Here is a 21,355-nt window from a genome sequence, read left to right on the forward strand (position 1 = left end):
AAAGGCTTGGGAGGAATATTACAAGAAGCAAGGTATTGTTTTTATTAGAAATGAGATGTTGGGCTTATAATTGTGGTTACAGCAACAAAGTTCTTTTTCTTCAAAGGTCAGGCAGTTCCTGCTCCGACTGGGGCTCCTCCAGGTGGTCAGCCAGATTATAGTGCAGCCTGGGCTGAGTATTATAGACAACAAGCAGCCTATTATGCCCAGACAAGTCCCCAGGGAATGCCACAGCATCCTCCAGCACCTCAGGTATAATGTAATTGCTAATTTGTTGATTTCTACTCCAGTCTATTTTCTGCATGTTTACTGTTTGTCTGTTTGGGAGTGTTTGCCTTTAAAATTTTTATCTGGCAAAGTATAATAACTATTTAAATGAAGTACTACGGTGTATTGTTTGGGTTTGTTTGTTTTTTATAATGCTTTCCAGCATCTGAGTGGTGAATATTTCTGCAATGCCTTTGATTTTAAAAATAAATTTTCTTCCCCCAGGGATTTGCAAATCATGCAAGAAGCCACCACCATTTATATTAACCACTTTTTCTTTCTTAAAGGATTCACTCCTGAATTAGCTCCATTTCAAGGATTTTCTTTAACTTTTTGTGTATTTCTTATGTATCTCTTCTGCACAGGGCCAATAATAAGAAGTGGACAATACAGTATTTGCTTCATTGTGTGGGGGAAAAAAACCTTTGTTAAATATATGGATGCAGACGACTTGATGAAGATCTTAATTTTGTTTTTGGTTTAAAATAGTGTTTCTTTTTTTTTTTTTTTTTGAAAATGTACAAAATATCTATCACTACTGATAGGAGGTTAATATTTCTGTGTAGAAATGAAAATTGGTTTGTTTTTAGTATTTAGTGTAGATGTACACATTCCAGCAAATGTATTTGCAATTATGTGGTTGATGCTTTGTGATATAAATGTACTTTTTCAATGTATACTTTCACTTTTAAAATGCCTGTTTTGTGCTTTACAATAAATGATATGAAACCTCCTGTGTCGGTAAGTTGGATATCTGGGTATTTAAAGGATTCATAATTTCTTAGCAATGATAAATTAAGATACATATACACAAATATATAAGCTTTCCCCATGAAATATTGAGTTTTTAAACACTGGCATGTTTTTCCCCCCTTGCAGTATAGTGGTAGATTGGAGGATCTTTTCCATTTATTGTATTTGGCTCTTTCAGCACAAGTAATCCTGATATCTTCATTTTTTTTCCTTCTGTTTGATTAAAAACTGCATGTGTGTACAATGATCTTTTGGCATACTTCCATTGCATTAACAGTGAAATTTCCTTTTATACATGACCACTGTTTCAGACCTGTACTGCTGCTATAACAGTTAACCTTTCTGTTCTTAATTTGATAATACTTGATTTCCAAGACTGTTTCGGCATAACTAATTTTAAACAGTTTTCAGATAGTGAATATGAGTAGTCTAATAAGAACAGTTTTTTTTCCATGTGAAGCAACTCTTTCAATGTATATAATGTTAGTGTGTTTCTTTCTAAATTTAGGATAGAAAAGTGAATAGTGTGCAAAAAGTATAGCTACATTGCATCTGCCATTGAAACATAAATGGGGTATGGAAACGTTCAAGCTTTTTTTTTTTTCTTTATGCAGTATAGATAAGCTTTGTTTTGTAAATGCACAAGTCCAATCATTGAATCAACTTAATTTTTTTATGTACTTGAAGTCATTTTATTACTCTTTAACACTCATGCTGAAGTTCTGATATTTTGTTGAAATCCATTGTTTTACTCTTTGCATATTTGTTGGCTCTTTGCATATTAATATATTAGACTACATGCAAATACAGTCTGTCTTGCCATTGTCTGTTGAAGTGCAGGTTTGATCCAGCCAGTATAGAACTAGCTCTGTAGGGGTGAGGAGGACTGTGCTGTGTATCATCCTTGATTGTGTTCCTTCAAGGAGCATTGCACTGTAAGTACATCAGAATGACAAATTGATGAACTGCAACAGTATCTTTTTGTCAATGTTCCACATAATGCAAATGCCATACTTTGTGTGAATATTATGTTGGAATACAGTGCTGATATCTTGGAAAACCATAACTGCTTCTTAATTTAACATAGAATAATACATAGTTCTGTATTTTTTTTAAAGTGAGCTTAATGGGTAAGTATTTTTTATATGCTTTAGCTATAGCTAAAGAAAACTGATACTTAACAAAGTTGAATAGTATTATTCACTGGTGCTCCTAAAATATTGTTTTTCAGTGTAAAATATGCATATCTTCTATATTTAATATGAAAGTCTTGAAATGTATCAGACAGAAGGGGATTTCAGTTTGCAAATAATGAGCAATGTAGCAATTTTAACACATTTCATAAATATATATTTTGTCATTGGTGGGGAGCACCATTTGTTGTTTTGAATATACTTTAAAGGAAGAGGTACAAGGACATAAATGTTGAGATTACCTACAGGATGGAAATAGCAGTACAGTTCATTGTAGATATTTTGAAATGTTTTTGATTGTTTTATATAACCTAGAGTGACTTCCCTTACCCTTATTTAGATCTGGGTATATAGTTCTAGTATGAAGTTTAATAGTTAAGGAGTTAGCTATTTGTTATCTTTAAGAGTAGGGTATTGACGTGAACAATTGCAGTGTTTTGCATGATACTGTTTTATAGATGACCTTTTAGGAAAGTGGTGCATTTATTAATTGAACTGAAGAAGTAGTTCAGTTGAATTCAGTATCATAACTCACAAATTGGAGGCTGTTGATTTTGATTCATTTAAGGTTTAAAATCTTTATTAATTGCAAACAGTGCAATTATTTATACTTCACAGTGCCTTCCCAGACCTTCCACCTTAGGTTCTGCTGCAAAAAGCACCAGGTAAGCACAACCTAAGGACATATATAAATAAATATTTCAGTACATTAATGTTGTCCCTGTGAGGTTTTTGTGGTTGTGTATTCAAAGGCAATCTGCTACTGCTTCCCCAAAATGTATTTTGTTATTTTATGCTACCATCTTAGTGGAAAGTCTGTAAGTTGTTAAAGCAACTGTTTACATTTCTGGGTAATGTTTTTTATTTTACTTTTTTTTTTTTATTAAGACAAGAAAATGATGAGTAGATTGCTGCAGTAATTGAACTACATCCAAATCTTTTTGTATTTTTTCCCCAAATATAGAAGTGTTAAGATTAAGAAAGGACAATTACACAGTTTTCAAGATTTAGGAAATCACTTGTTTAGAAACTTCAACAGCCTTCACAATCTGTTTTATATGATGGACAGAAAATTTCTTTGCCCTCCAAAATTATAATTTCTTTATTTTTTTTATTCTTAAATTATAATAATTCAGTAAGGATATTTTGGGTTAGAATTTTATTATGATTTTTTTCTTAGACAAAAGTTATATGCTGAAGAAGGAAAAAGTTATAAGGCAGTATGTTTTGATAAAAGGCATGTGCATCAGTGAAATGTTAACTGTATAGCAAATAACCTTTCATAATCTGTAGCAATCAGTATTTTTCTGATTTAATAATATTTTAATAACTGACGCTGCATTTATTTAATTTTTTTGCCAGTTTAAAATGTTTGTGTGTTTTTATAGATGATTTTAACTGGTACATATTTTGAGTTAAGATGAATGTATGAAAGCAGCATCTTATCAGTTTTGTTTATTCGATTTCTAAAATGTGCTGATCCTTTTAAAACTCCTGCTTATCTCTGCAACAAAGAAAAATATTCAAAAATACTGCCTTCATTTTCACACACAGTGCTGAAGATGCTGCAAGCACCAAATCATAGCTCATAAAATCAGGTCCTGAGATAGTTACCCATAAAGAGGAATCCTTTGAGTGTATGCCATTGGTGAGCCGATGAGCATGGACCATAGAAGGGCTCAATGTAGAAGGTAAAATTGGCAAATCATAATTGAGAAGTATGAAATGTATTCCCATACATAATATGGTATAGGGTGTAATGTACCTGCTTTTGATCACTTTTCATTTTAAAGTGCTATTCAGTTGATCTTAAATGTTCCATGAACTGTTAAATTTCTTAAGTTACATAGTTACTACACCACATTTATGTGTATGTTATGTTTTAATAGTCAATGATAGGTATGTACGATTGATAATATAAAGGGGCTCATTGAAACTTCAGAGCCTGTCGAGTTTTGGTTAGTTGTAGATTGCATTTTTATAAAAAAAAAAATGGATAGATTGATGATAATAGATATTGGGGCATTGTTTCTGTCTCATGAGAATTCTTTTATTCATTACCATAAGCCTTCACTGATACTATAAGCATTATTTTAAATGACGCTGATCTTAAGTCTGAAATAAATGGAAAGCAGAAAAGGTGAGCCAGTTGATTTGAATGCATTGGATATTAGTGTTAGAAACAATGTATAGTTTAGATTGAAATTGAACTGACTTATTTAGCACTTAAACAAAAATTTGACAATGTTTTTAGTTTTTTTTAAGACAGCTTAGTGTGGTGATACTTAGAATTCTATGGTTTGATGTTTCTTTTAGAAATGAGAAGTATAGTTTTATTTTTTAATATCAAAAATGGTTTTAATACTAAAACTAGTAATTTGATACTAGTTGTTTATAAACATTGTAAAATTTATCTTTTAAACAAAGTATCTTGGTAGTTAATTCATAAGGGTGGGTTTGGGTAGGAATAGCAGAGTACTTTCAGAGGGAAAGGGGAGTCTTTCAGAAGTGATAGCATTTTATTTGTTTGAATACTCTGCCAGTAAAATCATCTGCACTTAGAAAGTTATCTGTTGTGTAGAATAATGATGTAGAGTTTACTAATCAGTGAGGATGTCTTGTTTTTATTCTCTGCAAACTCTGCCTCACTTTAAAATGCATTATAACAATACCTAATTAAAGATAATTTTGGCTCTGAAAGTTACCTTATTTTTTGTTGAGTTAGTGACTTCATTTTTCTTGCCACAATATAAGCTTTTGAGGGATTTTTTAAAATTGGTGCTTTTAATAAGCAAATAAATCCCAGGGTTTTATTTTCTTCAGTGATACCCCTATAGAAACTCTTAAATGTATTTGCGCATATATATATATTTTTTCTTATGCATGCTCAATGCATTTTCGTCCTGAGAAAAATGTTCTCTGCAGAAACTACCCGTGTGTAAAAAGAAGATTGGCTTAAAATGGCTACTGTGATGGGAACAGTGTCTTAGGGAGATGCAGCTTGGACTTGAGGTAAATTGAATACTTTACAAACTGTGGTTTAGAGTTTGCTTTAATGACATTGTATGTAAAAGGTCACATGATTGCTGTAATTTTGTATTCATTATGGTTTCCTCAATAAATGTACATTGATGAATATTATAAGGGAGTGCTTTGTGTTTTTTATACATATATTACATGGTAAAATTTTCTGCTTGACTGGGTTTTTTTTTTAACATTTACTGTGAGAAAAGATGATTTTAAAAAGTTTTAATGATAAAAGGGTAACATCTGGTTGCACAAGTCTTAAAATACAGAAGGACTTTTAAATACAGAAGTTACTTTATTTGGGTTCACATTGTAAAATAAAATTGTCTTCCAGAAAATTAAAATACAAAACAACTTAATAGAACATAATAGCTAATTATTTACAAACTCATTTTAAAGACTAGAATTTTAAATCGAAGGTTGTGCCACTTTTTCCCTAAGTCTGATACACTTAGATCTTGAAGCCTTCGACTATGTTGAAAGTGTTTTCTCTTGCGTGAACTATTAATACAAAGTTTTTTCATTAAAATATAATTTGTTCAGGCAAGATCACAACATAAATTTGCTTTATAAATTTAATATATATTACATACGTTTGAAAAATAACATGTTTAATATCCTCAACACTCAACACTGTATAGCCATTCTTTCTTTAAAGTCCTTTAATTTTTGTTTTTCTCCATGCTCCTCCCCTTTTCCTCTGAAAGGAGTGACACTTTTCCCCACCCCGCTCCAATCCCAATATATCTGCTTCAGAAAGACTTTGAAACTACAACAACCAAAATGGTATACTACTAAAGAAAAAGTCCACTCAAATTGATAGGTTTCAAATTAATTATCTCAGCTATTTCAGCCTAATTTTAGGTGTAAAAAGCTCAGAAATGACATTCCTTCATGCAAAATAATGTATTCTACTTAGGTTTGTGTGTTTTTTTGTTTTTTTTTGTTTTTTAAACATAGTTGCTGTAAACGTCTATGGGAAATACACAGTCTTTATAATAGGTTCTGATAGAATAATTGAGTAATTCCCCCCCGATAAGTACATTTTATTGACTGTTACTGCATAATAGGCAATAAATCTGATGCTTATTTGGAAAAGAAGAAGGCATTCTTTAGATGAGCTGTGCCTTTGAAGACTGTTACGAAAAGGAATAAGAAGTCAGCATAGTGGCACTCCTGGTTTCCTTTTTTGGCCCCGCCACAGAAAAGATGGATGTAGTAAGAAAGTTGGAGTGAAAGAGAAAGTTCCAGGGAGAGGGGAGGGGAGCTAGTAGTCATCAGCTAAAAAAGAGAAGAAGAAAAGTGATTTTAAGGAAAAAAAAATTAATAGAATAAAAGATAAAAAGAGTGATTAATTCTTACTTTCAATGGTAAGAATACAGGTACTAGCTGCAGATCCTTTATTGTTGACTGCTTTACACATATACTCTCCTCCATCTTCTGGGAAAGTTTCTGGTAAGTAAAGGCAGTAAGTTTCTCCCCTTTCAATATATTGATAGTCTTCTCCATCCTGCAGTATTTCTCCTTCAAACCACCATGTAATTTCTGGTTTGGGTTCTCCTGTTACTTTAACAGTAAATCTGACTGGCTCACTGTCTACAACTGACGTGTTTTTAAGAGGCTTCTTGAACCATGGAGCTCCTGATCTGGTTTGCTCTTCATCTTCAGTAGTGGAGCCATTCATGATGCTACCTTCTTCCTCCTCCTCCTCTTCTCTTTTCTATATTAAAATAAATGCATTCAGGTTGGCATTTATAATATAGTATTTTCAGGGCAGCGATTTAGTAACAATTTTGAAATGAATTTTTTTTTAAAGTAAAGAACATACAAGTGTGCCTACTACAAAGTGTACTTAACAGTACATTCCAGTGACTTGAAAGAAAACTATTAAAACTTTTTTTAACCTACCTAATTATAAAACTGGGTTTTAAGAGGGCATCTTTGGAAAATAAAGTATATGTAAGCCTGGTACCTTTTGTAGTGCTGCATCAATTTCCCTTTGTTCAAACTGCATGCGTAGTAACTTTTGTTCTTCAATTCTTCTTTGTTCTTCTTCTTCTCTTGCCTTAGCCATCTGTTCAAATCTAGCTTTCATATTCACTTTGTGAGTAAATGGAGCCTCGCTTTTTCTTGCAGGCCTAACATCAACATCATCTTCCTGCAAGAAAGTGGGCCAAGATTAACAATAGGTTGCCTTCTAAAAACAAAGAAGCATTACTAGTTCTAAAGGTGTTTAGAAGCACAAAATGATTAACATATTTATAATGCATATTTTTGCTACACTGCAGACACTCAGATTTTTTCTAACTCCCCAGTTCAGGAAAAGTGATAGATACATTTATGAAGCATTCTCTTAGTTATAGTCTTTTTTCTCCAAATGTAAAGACCACAATACCACTGGGATCCCAGCCTGTTTGTCCTACCAACTCCGCTTGGTTTTGATAGCACTTAATTGAAAAAGGTCAGAATACTATACATTCTAAATAATTGTTAAAAGTACTCCCTTGATTCCTGTAAGTCCATATCACTCCCTACTGCATAATAAGAGAAATCTGTTCTTTCTCACTTAATGATTTTCCTTCTTTACCCTTCTTAGAACTATGTCCCTAATGAATTCCATCTAAATAATGTATTGATGGTGAAATGGCAGGGAAAGGGTGTTTACAAGTAGAAAAACAGAGACAACTGTTGAAAGAGGCAATGGCTGAAACATGGGGAAATCACTAAGTAAAATATGTTTTGGTCATCTGAGGGGTGAATTGGAAGCCATGGTAATAAGGGAGTGATTTAAGAGCAGAGTCTCAACTGTCAAATAGTGTGTCTAGGAAAATAATAATTTGGTAATGATAAGGTCTTCTAGACCAGTTTTGGTGGAGTGGGGTTAATGTGGGTAGTTAATTCATGGTTTCTAAAGTACTTCAGTTGTTGACTTTTGGTTTCTAACTACCTAGGCATTTGTGGATCTAGTTGGAAATGTCACCATTTATATTTCATTGTACTATGAGGAAATTGCTCCAGGTTGTCACATCCAACTAAAGGGAAATTTGAAACAAGCAGTTTAATTGCCTATATAAGAAAAATCTTGGTTCGGGTGTTTAACTTCAGTTTGAGGTGTTGCACCTCACACCTCGTACCTTGTACCTACCTCATTTCTGATGAAAGGAGTAGAAGGAGGTTAAAATAGTTGGATGGTTTTTCTGGTTCTGCATTAGATTTTTTATTTGATGTTGGAAAATCATGGGACATCAGAAAACCTGCGACCTGATGTGTAAATTCTATTTTGTGCCATTATTTACCTTCAGTTGGTAAATATAATGCCTGACTATGGTTGTTGCTAACGAATGAATGAATAGCGTTTTTTTAAAAAATTATTATTATACATAAAAGACTAAGAAAAATACATGTTAAACCATGATTTGCTTACTGTAGTTTTATCTCAATAGACTTCTGAGACTTAAATTTTAAAAGGACCTCTGTTCACAGTATACACTTTTTTTGTTGTTTACCAAATGAACCTTTAAGATGGAATATTTCAGCAGGTACAATAATTGCTATTCTGAGTCCCTCCCAGTTAATAACTTGCCTTTCAGATTTTAGCCTGTTTATGCAAATTCATAACTTCATTTAGCTGCCTCAAACCTGCATTTAGAAAATAAATTTGAGTAAGTAAAATAATTTCTCTTGAGCTGAAAATTTATGAACAGTTCTTCAGTCAAATACAATTGTCAACTTTTCTTGAGCTCCTAAAAAGCCAGGTTAAAACATGTTTCTGGGAAAGAAATCTAAGAGAGTAATATAAATGGTATTCTGTAGGTACATTCTTTATAGGGCATTGGTACTCTCAGCCCATGAATATTAAGGTCAGCAGTTAGGCAGTGTATTTTCCTTGAGATACAATAGGGCATAAGGTAGTTTTGGGGTAGACTTTATTGGAAAATCTAACTAGAAATTCAAATGTTATATAAGGCATTTAAGTACCAAATGAGGGGACATGTTTAAGTGCTACAGGAGCTGGGATGGAATTTTTTGATTAGGTAAGGTTATGTAAATGAGCTGAGCCTTGAAAGAATATAAACATTTTGAAGACACATTGAACATTGATATTTCTCGCTCTGTCACCCAGGTTGGAGTGCAGTGGTGTGATCTCAGCTCACTGCAACCCCTGCCTCCCAGGTTCAAGCCGTTCTGCCTTAACCTCCTGTGTAGCTGGGATTATAGGCATCTGCCACCACGCCCAGCTAATTTTTGTATTTTTAGTAGAGACAGGGTTTCGCCATGTTGGCCAGGCTGGTCTCGAACTCCTGACCTCAGGTGATCCGCCCGCCTCGGCCTCCCAAAGTGCTGGGAATTACAGGCGTAAACCACCATGCTCAGCCGCTAACAAGTTTTTAAATACCATTTCAATCACCTTGAAGCCAGAAAGGTATGATAGGAGGGACTTCATTGTCCTCCAGAGGAAACTCCATTCAGGATATTCTGATAGGGTATAAAAGTTCAGCCATGTCCTAATACCACATCCATGTATACTAGAGAGCCAGTAATAGCAATAAAACAAGAAGTCACCTATCTTATTTTTGTTACTCTTACCTACATATTTTGTAGGTATAGGTATGACTGCTACGGTTTCACTACCATTACCAAAAGGAAGCAAGTGCATGCTGATTGAACTTTTCTTTACCTTCCATGTTACACCTATAAAGACTGATGTTTGGCCAGTCATCCACTAAATATTGGTGTTCTCCAGGGTTTAATTCACTTTCAACAATTAACTTTATAAGCAGCTTTATCTACTTGTACTTTCCAGTGCTATCTGTAAAAGTTAGAATCTGCTTGCCTCTCACCTTAGATCAGGACCTTGGTTAGACTGCCTTTACCTTATCCAAATATCACTCAAACTTTACATGCCAAAACTATTCACCCCAACTCCCCAGACCTGATTTCTCTATAGCATCATCTAGTTATCCTGAAGTAATGGTGGCCCCCTCCACAACCAATTGCCCAAAAAGCAACCTATAACCCTTTTTTGTTTGTTTAACTCCTATCCATACCAGAGTCTAACCTACTTTTGTTAGTTAGGTCTGTTTTTCTCCCTTGGCCCCAACTTCATGCCTGTCTTCCAGTTCATCCTCCATGGTCCCAGAATTCTTGTATAAACATAAATATTTTATTACTCTGACCTAAAAAGTTATTAACATTGTTCTCCAGATCACAGAGCCTGCAAGGTTTAAAAAGACCTTCATTAACTAGACACAACCTATTTTTACAGCTTTGTATCCTATCACTTTTTCTGTGAACCTTGCCTTGTAGTCCTTTGAACCTGTTTTCCATTCCCATTTTTACAACCTCTGAGTTAATCTGGAAGGCTTCTCCTCTATCTGGAATGTGTCTCCTCTTTACCTGCAACTTTTATTCAGCCTTCACACTCAGCTTAAATGTCACCTTCTTGCCCTGTTAAACATATCCTAGGTATATTGACTCCACCCAATTTGATTCTGTAATAACTTCTATTATAGTACTTACAATAATTAGAATTTTCTTCGTCATACGTCATTAGACTGAACTTTTTTTTTTTTTTTTTTTTTTTGAGACAGTCTCGCTCTGTCGCCTGGCTGGAGTGCAGTCTCAGCCTCCTGAGTAGCTGGGACTACAGACCCATGCCACCACGCCCAGCTAATTTTTGTATTTTTAGTAGAGACTGGGTTTCACCATGTTGGCCAGGATGGTCTCGATCTCTTGACCTGGTGATCGCCCGCCTCAGCCTCCCAAAGTGCCGGGATTACAGGTGTGAGCCACCGCACCCGGCTGTAGACTAAACTTCTTAAAGGCATATTATATCCACATATATATCCCCAAAACAACAGATCCAACATGTTAAAAATGTTCAACATTTCGTAGATGTTAAAAAATAGAAATGGTGTTTGCTTTTGGCAATGATGAAAAGGTTTATCTACAACTAACCCAGGCCTTAGGCTTGTATGTCACACAAGCTTAGATGCATATCAAATTGATTGGTTGATGTTTCACAGCGTCTCCATTTGTGTCAAATAGCTTATGGAACCTCTTTTCCTTCCAAACTCTAGTCTGGTTTCCCGTATTGTTACTGTATACCCTGTCACTATGATTCCTTCCTCTTTCTTCCTCTCCATCATCATCCCCAAGTCCTGCCAGTTTTGACTCCTGCATACTTATCTGTCCTTTCCATCCCAGCCCTAGAGTTCAAATCCTCAGGCCGCCTCTGACCACGCTGTACAAAACAGTAACACATACTCTTATTTCCCTTACTCTGCTTTATTAAACTTAATAGCTTTCGTTTGTTAACCACCTGATAATTGTTTTCCACCCCTCCCAATCCCCAACCCATCCATTAGATTCTAAACACTATATGAACAGGGACTGTAAGTTTAGTTACTGATGTCTTGTGTCCAAAGCAGTCCCTGGAACATAGTAGTCATTTAAATAATTTTTTTATTTTTTATTTTTTATTTTTATTTTTTTGAGACGGAGTCTCGCTCTGTCGCCAAGGCTGGAGTGCAGTGGTGCGATCTTGGCTCACTGCAGTCTCCACCTCCCGGGTTCAAGCAATACTCCTGCCTCAGCCTCCCTAGTAGCTAGGATTATAGACACCCGCCATTATGCCCAGCTAATTTTTGTAGAGACAGGGTTTCACTATGTTGGCCAGACTGGTCTTGAACTCCTGACCTCAGGTGATCCACCTGCCTCGGCCTCCCAAAGTGCTTGGGATTACAGACGTGAGCCACCGCGTCTGGCCTCAAATAATTTTTTAACGCATGTATCTAAGACCATATAGCTTCAGCATGATCCAGCTATGTAGACAATATCTGCCTGACAATATCCATGCTTTATTGTTTTAGAGACAGCGTCTTGCTCTGACCCCCAGGCTGGAGTGCAGTGGTGCAATCACAGTTCACTGCAGCCTCAACAACCTAGGCTCAATCAATCCTCCCACCTCAGCCTCCCAAGTAGCTGGGTCTACAGACATGCACCACCATGCTCGGATAATTTGTTTGTATTTTTTGTACAGATACAGTTTTGCCATGTTGCCCAGGCTGGTCTTGAAATGGCTCAAGTGACCCACCCACCTCGGCCTCCCAAAGTGCTGAGACTACAGGTGTGAGCCACTGTGCCCAGCCAATATCCATGTTTTAAAAATCCCTTCACATGGCATCTAAGACTCCATGATCATCTCAATTATGCTTGCATCTTCATTTTGCTGTCCTTTGCACTTGTGCATGCCTCAATAATAATGAATTGCTTATAGTCCCAATAATTGGCACACAGTTTCTTCATTCTATCCTTTTATTCAGTCTCCTCTGAAGGCCCTCCCAAATTCCCATACCTGTTATGCTAGCTGAATATTTGATAAAAATGTATTTCTAGAATATAGGTTAAATTCTGTTAAATATTATAGGATGGCAATTCTGGCAGAAAAAAATTTCTAGATCTCATTTAAACTAGTATTCATAATCACAGAAATAGTCCTTAAGCTAGAAGGGATATTGCAGGTCAGTGATTGCCTCTTTATTTTATGTTTGAAGGTAATTCAAATTCATGTCATCAGAATTCTCATTTAGGCTCTTCCACACTGAATTACTGCTGTAACTTTGAGCAAATATTAGAGGCTTTATGGGTTTCATCTAAAAAATAAAGTATGAATAATCTGGTGTTTAACTTGAATATACACTGGTTCTACTGACTCAACTAAAACATATGCCAAAAAATATATTATTTTAGTTGTATCATTTTTTTGTAGAGATGTTACCCAGGCTAGCCTAGAACTCCTGGATCATGTGATCCTCCCTCCTTGGCCTCCCAAACTGCTGGGATTATAGGCGTGAGCCACCACACCCAGCCAAAAAATATTTTTGAACATTTTTGCTAGAGTGAGAACCATTTGACATTCACTGTAGGTTTTAACACTGATAAAGGTGATTTTGAAACAATGCTAGTCTTTCAAAGTCTAAGATCTACATGTGTTTTGCTATTTACTTCCCAGATTACTGTATATACCAATGATTAATTTTAAGTACTAAAACTTATTTCAAAGCCAATGTTACTTCTGTTAAATTTATTATCATTACTGTACCATAACTATGTTAAATATAAAGGTAATATACCTCATGAAAATTTTCTGCTTCTCGCTCTTTAATTTCAAGGTCAATTGCTCTCCTTCTTGCTCGCTCTTCTTCTATTTTTTTCTGTATTTCTTTTTCAGACAACTGTCCAATTTTTTCAAACTTGCTTTTTAGGTTTTTAGCTTGAATAGAGCCACTCCTTTTTAATTTGATCAGTTCTTCATATTCTCTGCTCAATCCAAAGGTTTCATTTTCTTCCTCTTCCTTCAAAAAAAAAATTAGTAAGTTTGTTGCTGCTGTTTTTGAGAGAGTCTCACTATGTTGCCGAGGCTGGCCTTGAATTCCTGTGTTTAAGCAATCCTCCTGCCTCAGCTTCCCAAGGAGCTGGGACTACAGGCACATACCACCATGCGTGACTCAAAAAAAAAAAAAAGATTGAATATCAGCATATTAGTTTGTAAAATAAACCATCCAAAAAATGTGCACTATTTCTTATTTGAAACCAAAAATACAGTTTAACCTCTTCTCTAAATGCAGGGTCCAAATTTACTAACTCAAAATGGTGCTACAAATTTAAGGCATTATTGAAAACATTCTACTTAAAATACTATTCTCATTAGGGAATATGGTTAAAATCCTCTGACATTCCTTGATAACTTGCTAAAACTAAAATATTCATGACAAGATTAGCTTTTTCTAGGAGTTGTAGAAAGATCTTTGTTAGGGGAAGGTAAAAAATAATTGAAAGAACACTAGACTGGGTGCAGTGGCTCACGCCTGTAATCCCAGCACTTTGGGAGGCCGAGGTAGGCAGATCACCTGAGGTCGGGAGTTCGAGACCAGCCTGGACAACATGGTGAAACCCCGTTTCTACTAAAAATACAAAAATTAGCCAGGCATGGTGGCTTGTGCCTGTAATCCCAGCTACTTGGGAGGCTGAGGCAGGAGAATCACTTGAACCCAGGAGGCGGAGGTTGTAGTGAGCCGAGATTGTGCCACTGCACTCCAGCCTGGGTGACACAGCAAGACTGTCTCAAACAAACAAAAAGAACACTGGACTAGGAGTCATATGAGTTCTAGTCTTGGCTCTGATACTGTGCAGGCTTTTGCCCAGTTACCCACTGTATGATTTTCTTCATCTCTAAATAGAGCCAGAGTATCTAAAATTTTTCCTACTTTTGATTTTATGGTAGTCTTATAAAGTTAAACATCACTCTTAATACTCAATTTAATAATTAAGCATTTCTGGAGATATAGTCTGGTAAAATATCTACATTTCTCTACATATCACTTGTATCCTCAATTATGTATTCCACCAGCAAAGACAGAAAAGGAGTCAACTGGCCAGGCACAGTGGTTCACACCTGTACTCCCAACACTTTGGGAAGCCAAGGTGAGAGGATCACTTGAGCCCAGGAGTTCGAGGCCAGCCTGGGCAACAGAGCGAAACATCATCTCTACAAACAATTCACCAGGTCTACAGCCATTCCACCCTGAATGTGCTGATTGCGTCTGATCTTGGAAAAAATTCACTGGGTGTGGTAGTGTGTGCCTGTAGTCCCAGCTACTTGGGAGGCTGAGGCGGGAAGATCACTTGAGCCTAGGAGTTCAAGATTACAGTGAGCTATGAGTGCACCACTGCACTCCAGCCTGATAGAGTGAGCTGCGTTTTAAGAAGAAGAAAAAAAGGAGTCAGTCATAATTGGGCTCCAATTCTTTGTTTGTTTGAGACACAGTCTCACTCTGTCACCTGGGCTGGAGGGCAACAGCACTATCTCAGCTCACTACAACCTCCTCTTCCCAGGTTCAAGTGATTCTCCTGCCTCGGCCTCCCTAGTAGCTGGAATTACAGGTGTGTGCCACCACACCTACCCAGCTAATTTTTTTTTTTCTCTTTTTTTTTTTTTTTTTTTTTTTTTTTTTTTTTTTTTAGTAGAGACGGGGTTTTGCTATGTTGGCCAGGCTGGTCTCAAATTCCTGACCTCAAGTGATCTGCCCACCTTGGTCTCCCAAAGTGCTGGGGCTACAGGCATGAGCTACTGTGCCTGGCTGGCTCCAGTTCTTTATACCATTTTATCTTGTTTTTTGTTTGTTTGTTTGTTTGTTTGAGTCTTGCTCTGTAGCCCAGGCTGGAGTGCAGTGGTGCAGTCTCGGCTCACTGCAAGCTCTGCCTCCCAGGTTCACGCCATTCTCCTGCCTCAGCCTCCCGAATAGCTGGGACCACAGGCGCCTGCCACCCATGCCCGGCTAATTTTTTGTATTTTTTTAGTTGAAACGGGGTTTCACCGTGTTAGCCAGGATGGTCTTGATCTCCTGACCTCGTGATCTGTCTGCCTCAGCCTCCCAACATGCTGGGATTACAGGCGTGAGCCACCGTGCCCGGCCCATCTTGTTCTTTTATTCAGATTCTTTTCCCCTGACTTTTCACAACCTATTATTACTAGTCCTTTGTAATATTTACCAAACCCTAATACCACCATATGGAATGGTAAAATACTACAGGTATTCCTGGTATACTTTTCCTGGAGAAGACTTAAAGTTCTACGCAGAGTTTTAAAAGGTGGAGGCAGAGGGTGTCACAGTCTGGGATGATATGACATGAAGCCTAATTTCTTGACTCAACCAAGGGGTAAGAGAAAACATTCCTTTATACTATTTCCACTTTTTGGACTATGTGGAGTGAAAATAAACAATACATAAGAAACCTAGACCTTGGAATATTTTCCTACAGCACATTCCTGGTATTTATTTATACATTTATATTTATATTCTCAGGGTCCACTAGATAATTTGCCAGCCACATCTGGGGCAGAGAAGTAAAACTTCCCTTCCTACGTGCCTACTGCCCCAACCCATAAAAAACAGGCACCTTCCAAGAGATTGCAACCTCTGTGTAGGAACTCATTCGGTTCCTAGGTCATAAGTTGGTGAGAGAACCCTACCAAGTTGCCTGCCAAACATGCCATAGCATTGCCAGTCCAAGTCATGAGGCTACATCTTAGACCCTGACCCTGTTCATGTGTGAGGCCTGGCCCCTGGCAGGGGCCAAGGCTGATGGTGAATACACACCCCCATTCTACCTTTCTTTTCTGCTGCCCACGCAGCCCGGGCCACCCAGAGGGATGGCAGCAGAGTCCGAAGAGGGAAGGTTAGGCAGGGCCCTGGGAAGGGGGCTGATGAAAACCCATTCCAGGGAGGCGGGAAGACAGCGTGAAGCTCTAGTGAGCAAAAGCTCCTATATAGGGCATGCATCATCGTCCAATCAGCTTTCACTTATATACAACACACAAATTCAAAGGTAAAATTAAGAATTTCAAGACAGTGGCTGGGCATGATGGCTAATGCCTGTAATCCGAGAACTGTGGAAGGCTCAGGTGGGAGGATCGCTTGCCAGAAGTTCGAGACCAGCCTGGGCAACAAAGTGTGATCACCCCATCTTTAGAAAAGAAAAAAAACAAAAAGGCCGGGCGCGGTGGCTCATGCCTGTAATACCAGCACTTTGGGAGGCCGAGGTGGGCGGATCACCTGAAGTCAAGAGTTCGAGATCAGCCTGGCCAACATGGTGAAACCCCATCTCTACTAAAAATACAAAAATTAGCCAGGCATCATGGCACATGCCTGTAATCCCAGTTACTCGGGAGGCTGAGGCAGGAGAATTGCTTGAACCTGGGAGGTGGAGGTTGCAATGAACCAAGATCGTGCCATTGCACTCCAGCCTGGGCGACACAGCAAGACTCCATCTCAAAAAAAAAAAAATTAAAAATTAGCCAGACATGGTGCTGCGTGCACCTAAAGTCCCAGCTACACAGAAGGCTGAGACATGAGGATCACTTGAGCACGGGAGGTCGAGGCTGCAGTGAGCCATGTTCACACCACAAAAAGAATTTGAAGACAGTAACCTCAGCATTAAACCCCAAATGCAGGGCCTTCTGAACATGACATCTTGTGAGTGCACAAGGTGCATGCCCATGAAGCTGGCACTGTATAGTCTATATATATGTATCGAATATAAATATGCATATTTATGAACTACAAATATAAATAAATAGTAATAGCTCAGTCACTTGCAAACCTAGATACTTTTTTATTAAACTAGCAAGGAAGGAGTAGTTAAAGCAGACTAGAAAGTACACATAATTGTGCAGACGCCTGTACCATGTAAGCACCTCATTATACTATGTCGACTATCCTAAAGGTGAATAATAATACAAAGTTATTATAAGGTGATATAAGTAAAATGCTTAGCTTAATAAATATGGGGAATATAGATATTTCTTAAAATCTTACCTCTCCCATTTCCTGTCTCAGTTGTTCAAATTCTTGTTTCTCCATTTCTAGCTTATGCTTCCGTTCCTCCTCTGTTCGTCGTTTTTCTTCTTCCATTTTTTGTTTTAATAATTCTTCAAAATTAATTTCCAGTTTTCCCGGTGTAAGAGATTCTTGAGAGATTGTCTTATACATCTCTGGGGAGTCATCATCTACTACCTATTTAAAATAATTATTTTATCACTCTGGCCAGAATTATACATACTAAAAAGGGACTATTTGTTGAAAAAACTGGGATTTCTTTTTTTTGTTTGTTTTTAGTTTTTGTTTTGGTTTTTTGAGACGGAGTTTCACTCTTATTGCCCAGGCTGGAGTGCAATGGTGCAATCTCAGCTCACTACAACCTCTGCCTCCCAGATTCAAGCGATTCTCCTGCCTCAGCCTCCCGAGTAGCTGGGATTCCAGGCATGCGCCACCACGCCCGGCTAATTTTGTATTTTTAGTAGAGACGGGGTTTCTCCATGTTGGTCAGGCTGGTCTCGAACTCCTGACTTCAGGTGATCCGTCTGCCTTGGCCTCCCAAAGTGCTGGGATTACAGGCGTGAGCCACGCACCCAGCCAGATTTCTTAAATAGGTTTCACATTGAACAAAAAACAAGGGGACTTAACAGTAAACAAGGAAGTCTCGACACAGTGTTCAAAAATAAATAAATAAAAGGGAAGAATTATTAGAAAATGTAAGACTGAGGTATTTTGTGGTTATGAAGGAAATGGTAACCATCTATTCTCCATTACAGTGAAGACAAAGAAATACTTTATTCATACCATGAGTACTTTGAATTAGACATTAAGATTTCCTAATTTGAGAACATTTTTTAATTGGATTGAAACGACTCTCCATGTTGGTAATTAAAGCATTTAAGTTAATCATGATTTTGTCTGAATGAATTAGATAACCCATCATGATCTCTTCATAATCAGGCAAAAATCATTCTTAGTGCTATGAGTTTATTGTTTATTTGCTGTCCGGCTAATTTTAAAGAAATAATAATAGTTAATACTTGGAGCTGCCAAGTACAGTTATAAGCACTTTACATGTATTAATTTATTTAATCCTATGACCCTATGAAGTAGTTACTAATATCCTCATTTTACAGAGAAAGAAACTGAGGCACTGAAAAGTAATTGTCTAAAGTCAACACAAATACTATGTGGCAAAGCTGGGATTCAAACTTCAAAATCTTTCTAATAAGATTATAGGCCGGGCACAGTGGCTCATGCCTGTAATCCCAGCACTTTGGGAGGCCAAGGCAAGTGGATCATGAGGTCAGGAGTTCGAGACCAGCCTGACCAACATGGTGAAACCCTGTCTCTACTAAAAATACAAAAATTAGCTAGGTGTGGTGGTGGGCGCCTGTAATCCCAGCTACTGGGGAGGCTGAGGCAGGAGAATCACTTGAACCCAGGAGGTGGAAGGTGCAGTGAGCCGAGATCGCACCATTGTACTCCAGCCTGGGTGACAGCGAGACTCCATCTCAAAAAAAAAAAAAAAGATTATAGGCTGGGCGCGGTATAACATAACCCTCTGGCCTGAACTGTGACCCTGTGGTTGAAATAGACACAGGGGAATGAGAGAGGCAAGGGGTATTATTCATTTGCTCCAAGTTTTATCAAGGTAATCCAGGCTTTACCACAGAACTATTTCAACTCAGAAACAATATTTAAGTGGTTTACAATTCAAAGACTGCCTGAAATTTTTAAATTTTATATATGCATGAACTAAGCTATAGTATGAAATTACAATACTTATTCCTGGATAAATTACAATACTTATTTGTGGATAAGAAAACAATATAAATGTAAGAGGAAGTTTTTCTCTCTTCTCTTTAGAAATGTCTTTAGGAAACTTGGTTTTGTTTTAATGCAGTTTTCTCGCCTGCATTTTTTCCACGAGTGAATCATGGTAAAAAGGCAGTATTGGCCTACAAATCTGCCCCAAGGACTAGGTCTAGTAATCTTCACAGTTACTTCTCTTCTACCGCTTTTTTTTTTTTTTTTTTTTTTTTTTTTTTGAGACGGAGTCTTGCTGTGTCCCCCAGGCTGGAGTGCAGTGGCGCAATCTTGGCTCACTGCAAGCTCCGCCTCCCGGGTTCATGCCATTCTCCTGCCTCAGCCTCTGAGTAGCTGGGACTACAGGTACAGGTGCCTGCCAACACGCCCGGCTAATTTTTTTTTTTTTTTTTTTGTATTTTTAGTAGAGACGGGGTTTCAACATGTTAGCCAAGATGGTCTCGATCTCCTGACCTCGTGATCCGCCCGCCTCAGCCTCCCAAAGTGCTGGGATTACAGGCGTGAGCCACCGCGCCCGGCTTCTGCTACCGCTTCTAAACCTGCTTATTCTCCAAAAATTAAGTGCATTCACAACGTCTGTAGGACTTCTATGTAGAAACCATTTATGAATCAGGGATTGCCTACTGCACGTAAGATTTCAATATCACTTGTTCCATCAACATTTATTGGAGGTCTGTTACGCTAGGCATTGTGCCACATGTTTGATGAACAGTCTTGGCCTCATGGAGTGGAAAAGACAGCCATAAGTGGTAACAATACAGGATTAGTGCCATGAAGAGTACTAAATGCTGTAAGAATTCATGGAAGAAGGTGTTTACTATCAGGAAAGGCTTTCCAGAGGAAATGGAAAGTTATGAATAGGGAAAGGAGTGAGGGACATCTTTCAGACAGTGTGAAGGCTGAGAGAGTCTCACTTTGAAGAAATACAAACAAATTCAGCATATTTGGAACAAAGAGCAGATTCAAGAAGAATCAAGAAATGAAACGGGAGCAATATACAAGAGCAAGACTATAAAGAAATTTGTTTTAGAAGTTTTTGGATTTTTGCTTAAGAAAAGTGGGGAAATATTAAGCAAAACAGTAACAAAACACAATCAAAATTTATTTCTTTTTAAAGATCACTCCTGGCCTTACAGGAAAGAATAGGTTACAGGTAAGAAAGCAAGTTAATTAGGAGTTGCCCCAGGCAAGCTGTAACAGTAACTTGGATTATAGTAGTGGCGGTGCAAAGTGGGGGGAAAACTGACAGATTTTATAGTGATTTAGGAGGTAGAATAAATGAGACTTAGTGACTGGTTGGACATCAGGCATGAATAAGAAGATGGAAGTGTTTCAGGCTTCCACGTTTCTGATTTGAGTATCTGTGTGGGCAATAAAGCCAAATAAACACTTGGACATATGTGTGTGATGCTCACCCATACAGAGGAAGAAAACCAGGTTACGATATCACCAAAGCTAATTACAATGTTTCAAGAAGGAGATGCAGTGCTCTCCTCAAATTGCTCTCTAGTCTCAAATTGCTTCAAAATTGTTTGTCAGATAACTGTACATTGTACAAACATAAAACTGGTATAGGAAGTACAGTCATAACCTTGTGACAGTTAAGTTAGGTATCAATTTCCAAGAGTGATGAGTGAGCATTTTGGAGAGAGAAATAATTCTGATTAAATGACTCAGGTCATTTAATATATAGTAGGTGGAATGAAAACTGAAAGAAGGAAAGGAAGGAAATAAAGGAATGAAGGAGGGAAAAAGGGAGTGTGGGAAGGAGGTGGGGAAAGGATGGAGAGGAAGAAAGGAAAAGTTGAGGGAGGAAACTCCCTACTTCTTCTTCTTCCTTGGATACTTAGTTCTGGAAAACATGCCTTCCCAGAGAAGGGAGATAATATTCCATCCTTTGTGCCA

The 21,355-nt window shown here is 37.5% G+C and overlaps 2 protein-coding genes across 22 annotated transcripts in view; one reads left to right on the plus strand and one right to left on the minus strand.

The window, feature by feature from the left end:
- The window catches only part of FUBP1 (far upstream element binding protein 1), a 34,994-nt gene extending 29,640 nt beyond the window's left edge, over window positions 1-5,354 (plus strand). For 4 of the 15 annotated variants that reach the window (XR_008514139.2, XR_008514143.2, XR_008514157.2 and 1 more), the window contains 4 exons: window positions 107-252; window positions 2,832-2,878; window positions 3,768-3,904; window positions 5,139-5,354. Coding sequence is in view for 8 of the 15 variants with exons in the window: in XM_054532804.2 (XP_054388779.1) it covers window positions 107-252; window positions 2,832-2,878; window positions 3,768-3,798 (224 nt within the window). In the remaining 7 variants the exon portion in view is untranslated. Of the gene's footprint in view, window positions 1-106; window positions 253-632; window positions 1,004-1,855; window positions 1,956-2,831; window positions 2,879-3,767 lie in introns of those variants that run through there. The other 11 variants (XM_054532804.2, XM_054532816.2, XM_063711636.1 and 8 more) reach the window with 4 other exon arrangements.
- NEXN (nexilin F-actin binding protein) overlaps window positions 1-21,355 on the minus strand; it is a 71,790-nt gene that overhangs the window by 4,787 nt on the left and 45,648 nt on the right. For 3 of the 7 annotated variants that reach the window (XM_063711606.1, XM_063711603.1, XM_063711610.1), the window contains 4 exons: window positions 17,621-17,818; window positions 13,376-13,597; window positions 7,213-7,398; window positions 6,603-6,960 (listed from right to left, as the gene is read on the minus strand). In XM_063711606.1, coding sequence (XP_063567676.1) covers window positions 6,603-6,960; window positions 7,213-7,398; window positions 13,376-13,597; window positions 17,621-17,818 — 964 coding nt within the window. Of the gene's footprint in view, window positions 1-5,447; window positions 6,961-7,212; window positions 7,399-13,375; window positions 13,598-17,620; window positions 17,819-21,355 lie in introns of those variants that run through there. The other 4 variants (XM_009248750.4, XM_024244861.3, XM_063711613.1 and 1 more) reach the window with 2 other exon arrangements.

The sequence above is a fragment of the Pongo abelii genome, chromosome 1 (assembly GCF_028885655.2).
Source record: "Pongo abelii isolate AG06213 chromosome 1, NHGRI_mPonAbe1-v2.0_pri, whole genome shotgun sequence".
NCBI classification, from domain to species: Eukaryota; Metazoa; Chordata; class Mammalia; order Primates; family Hominidae; genus Pongo; species Pongo abelii.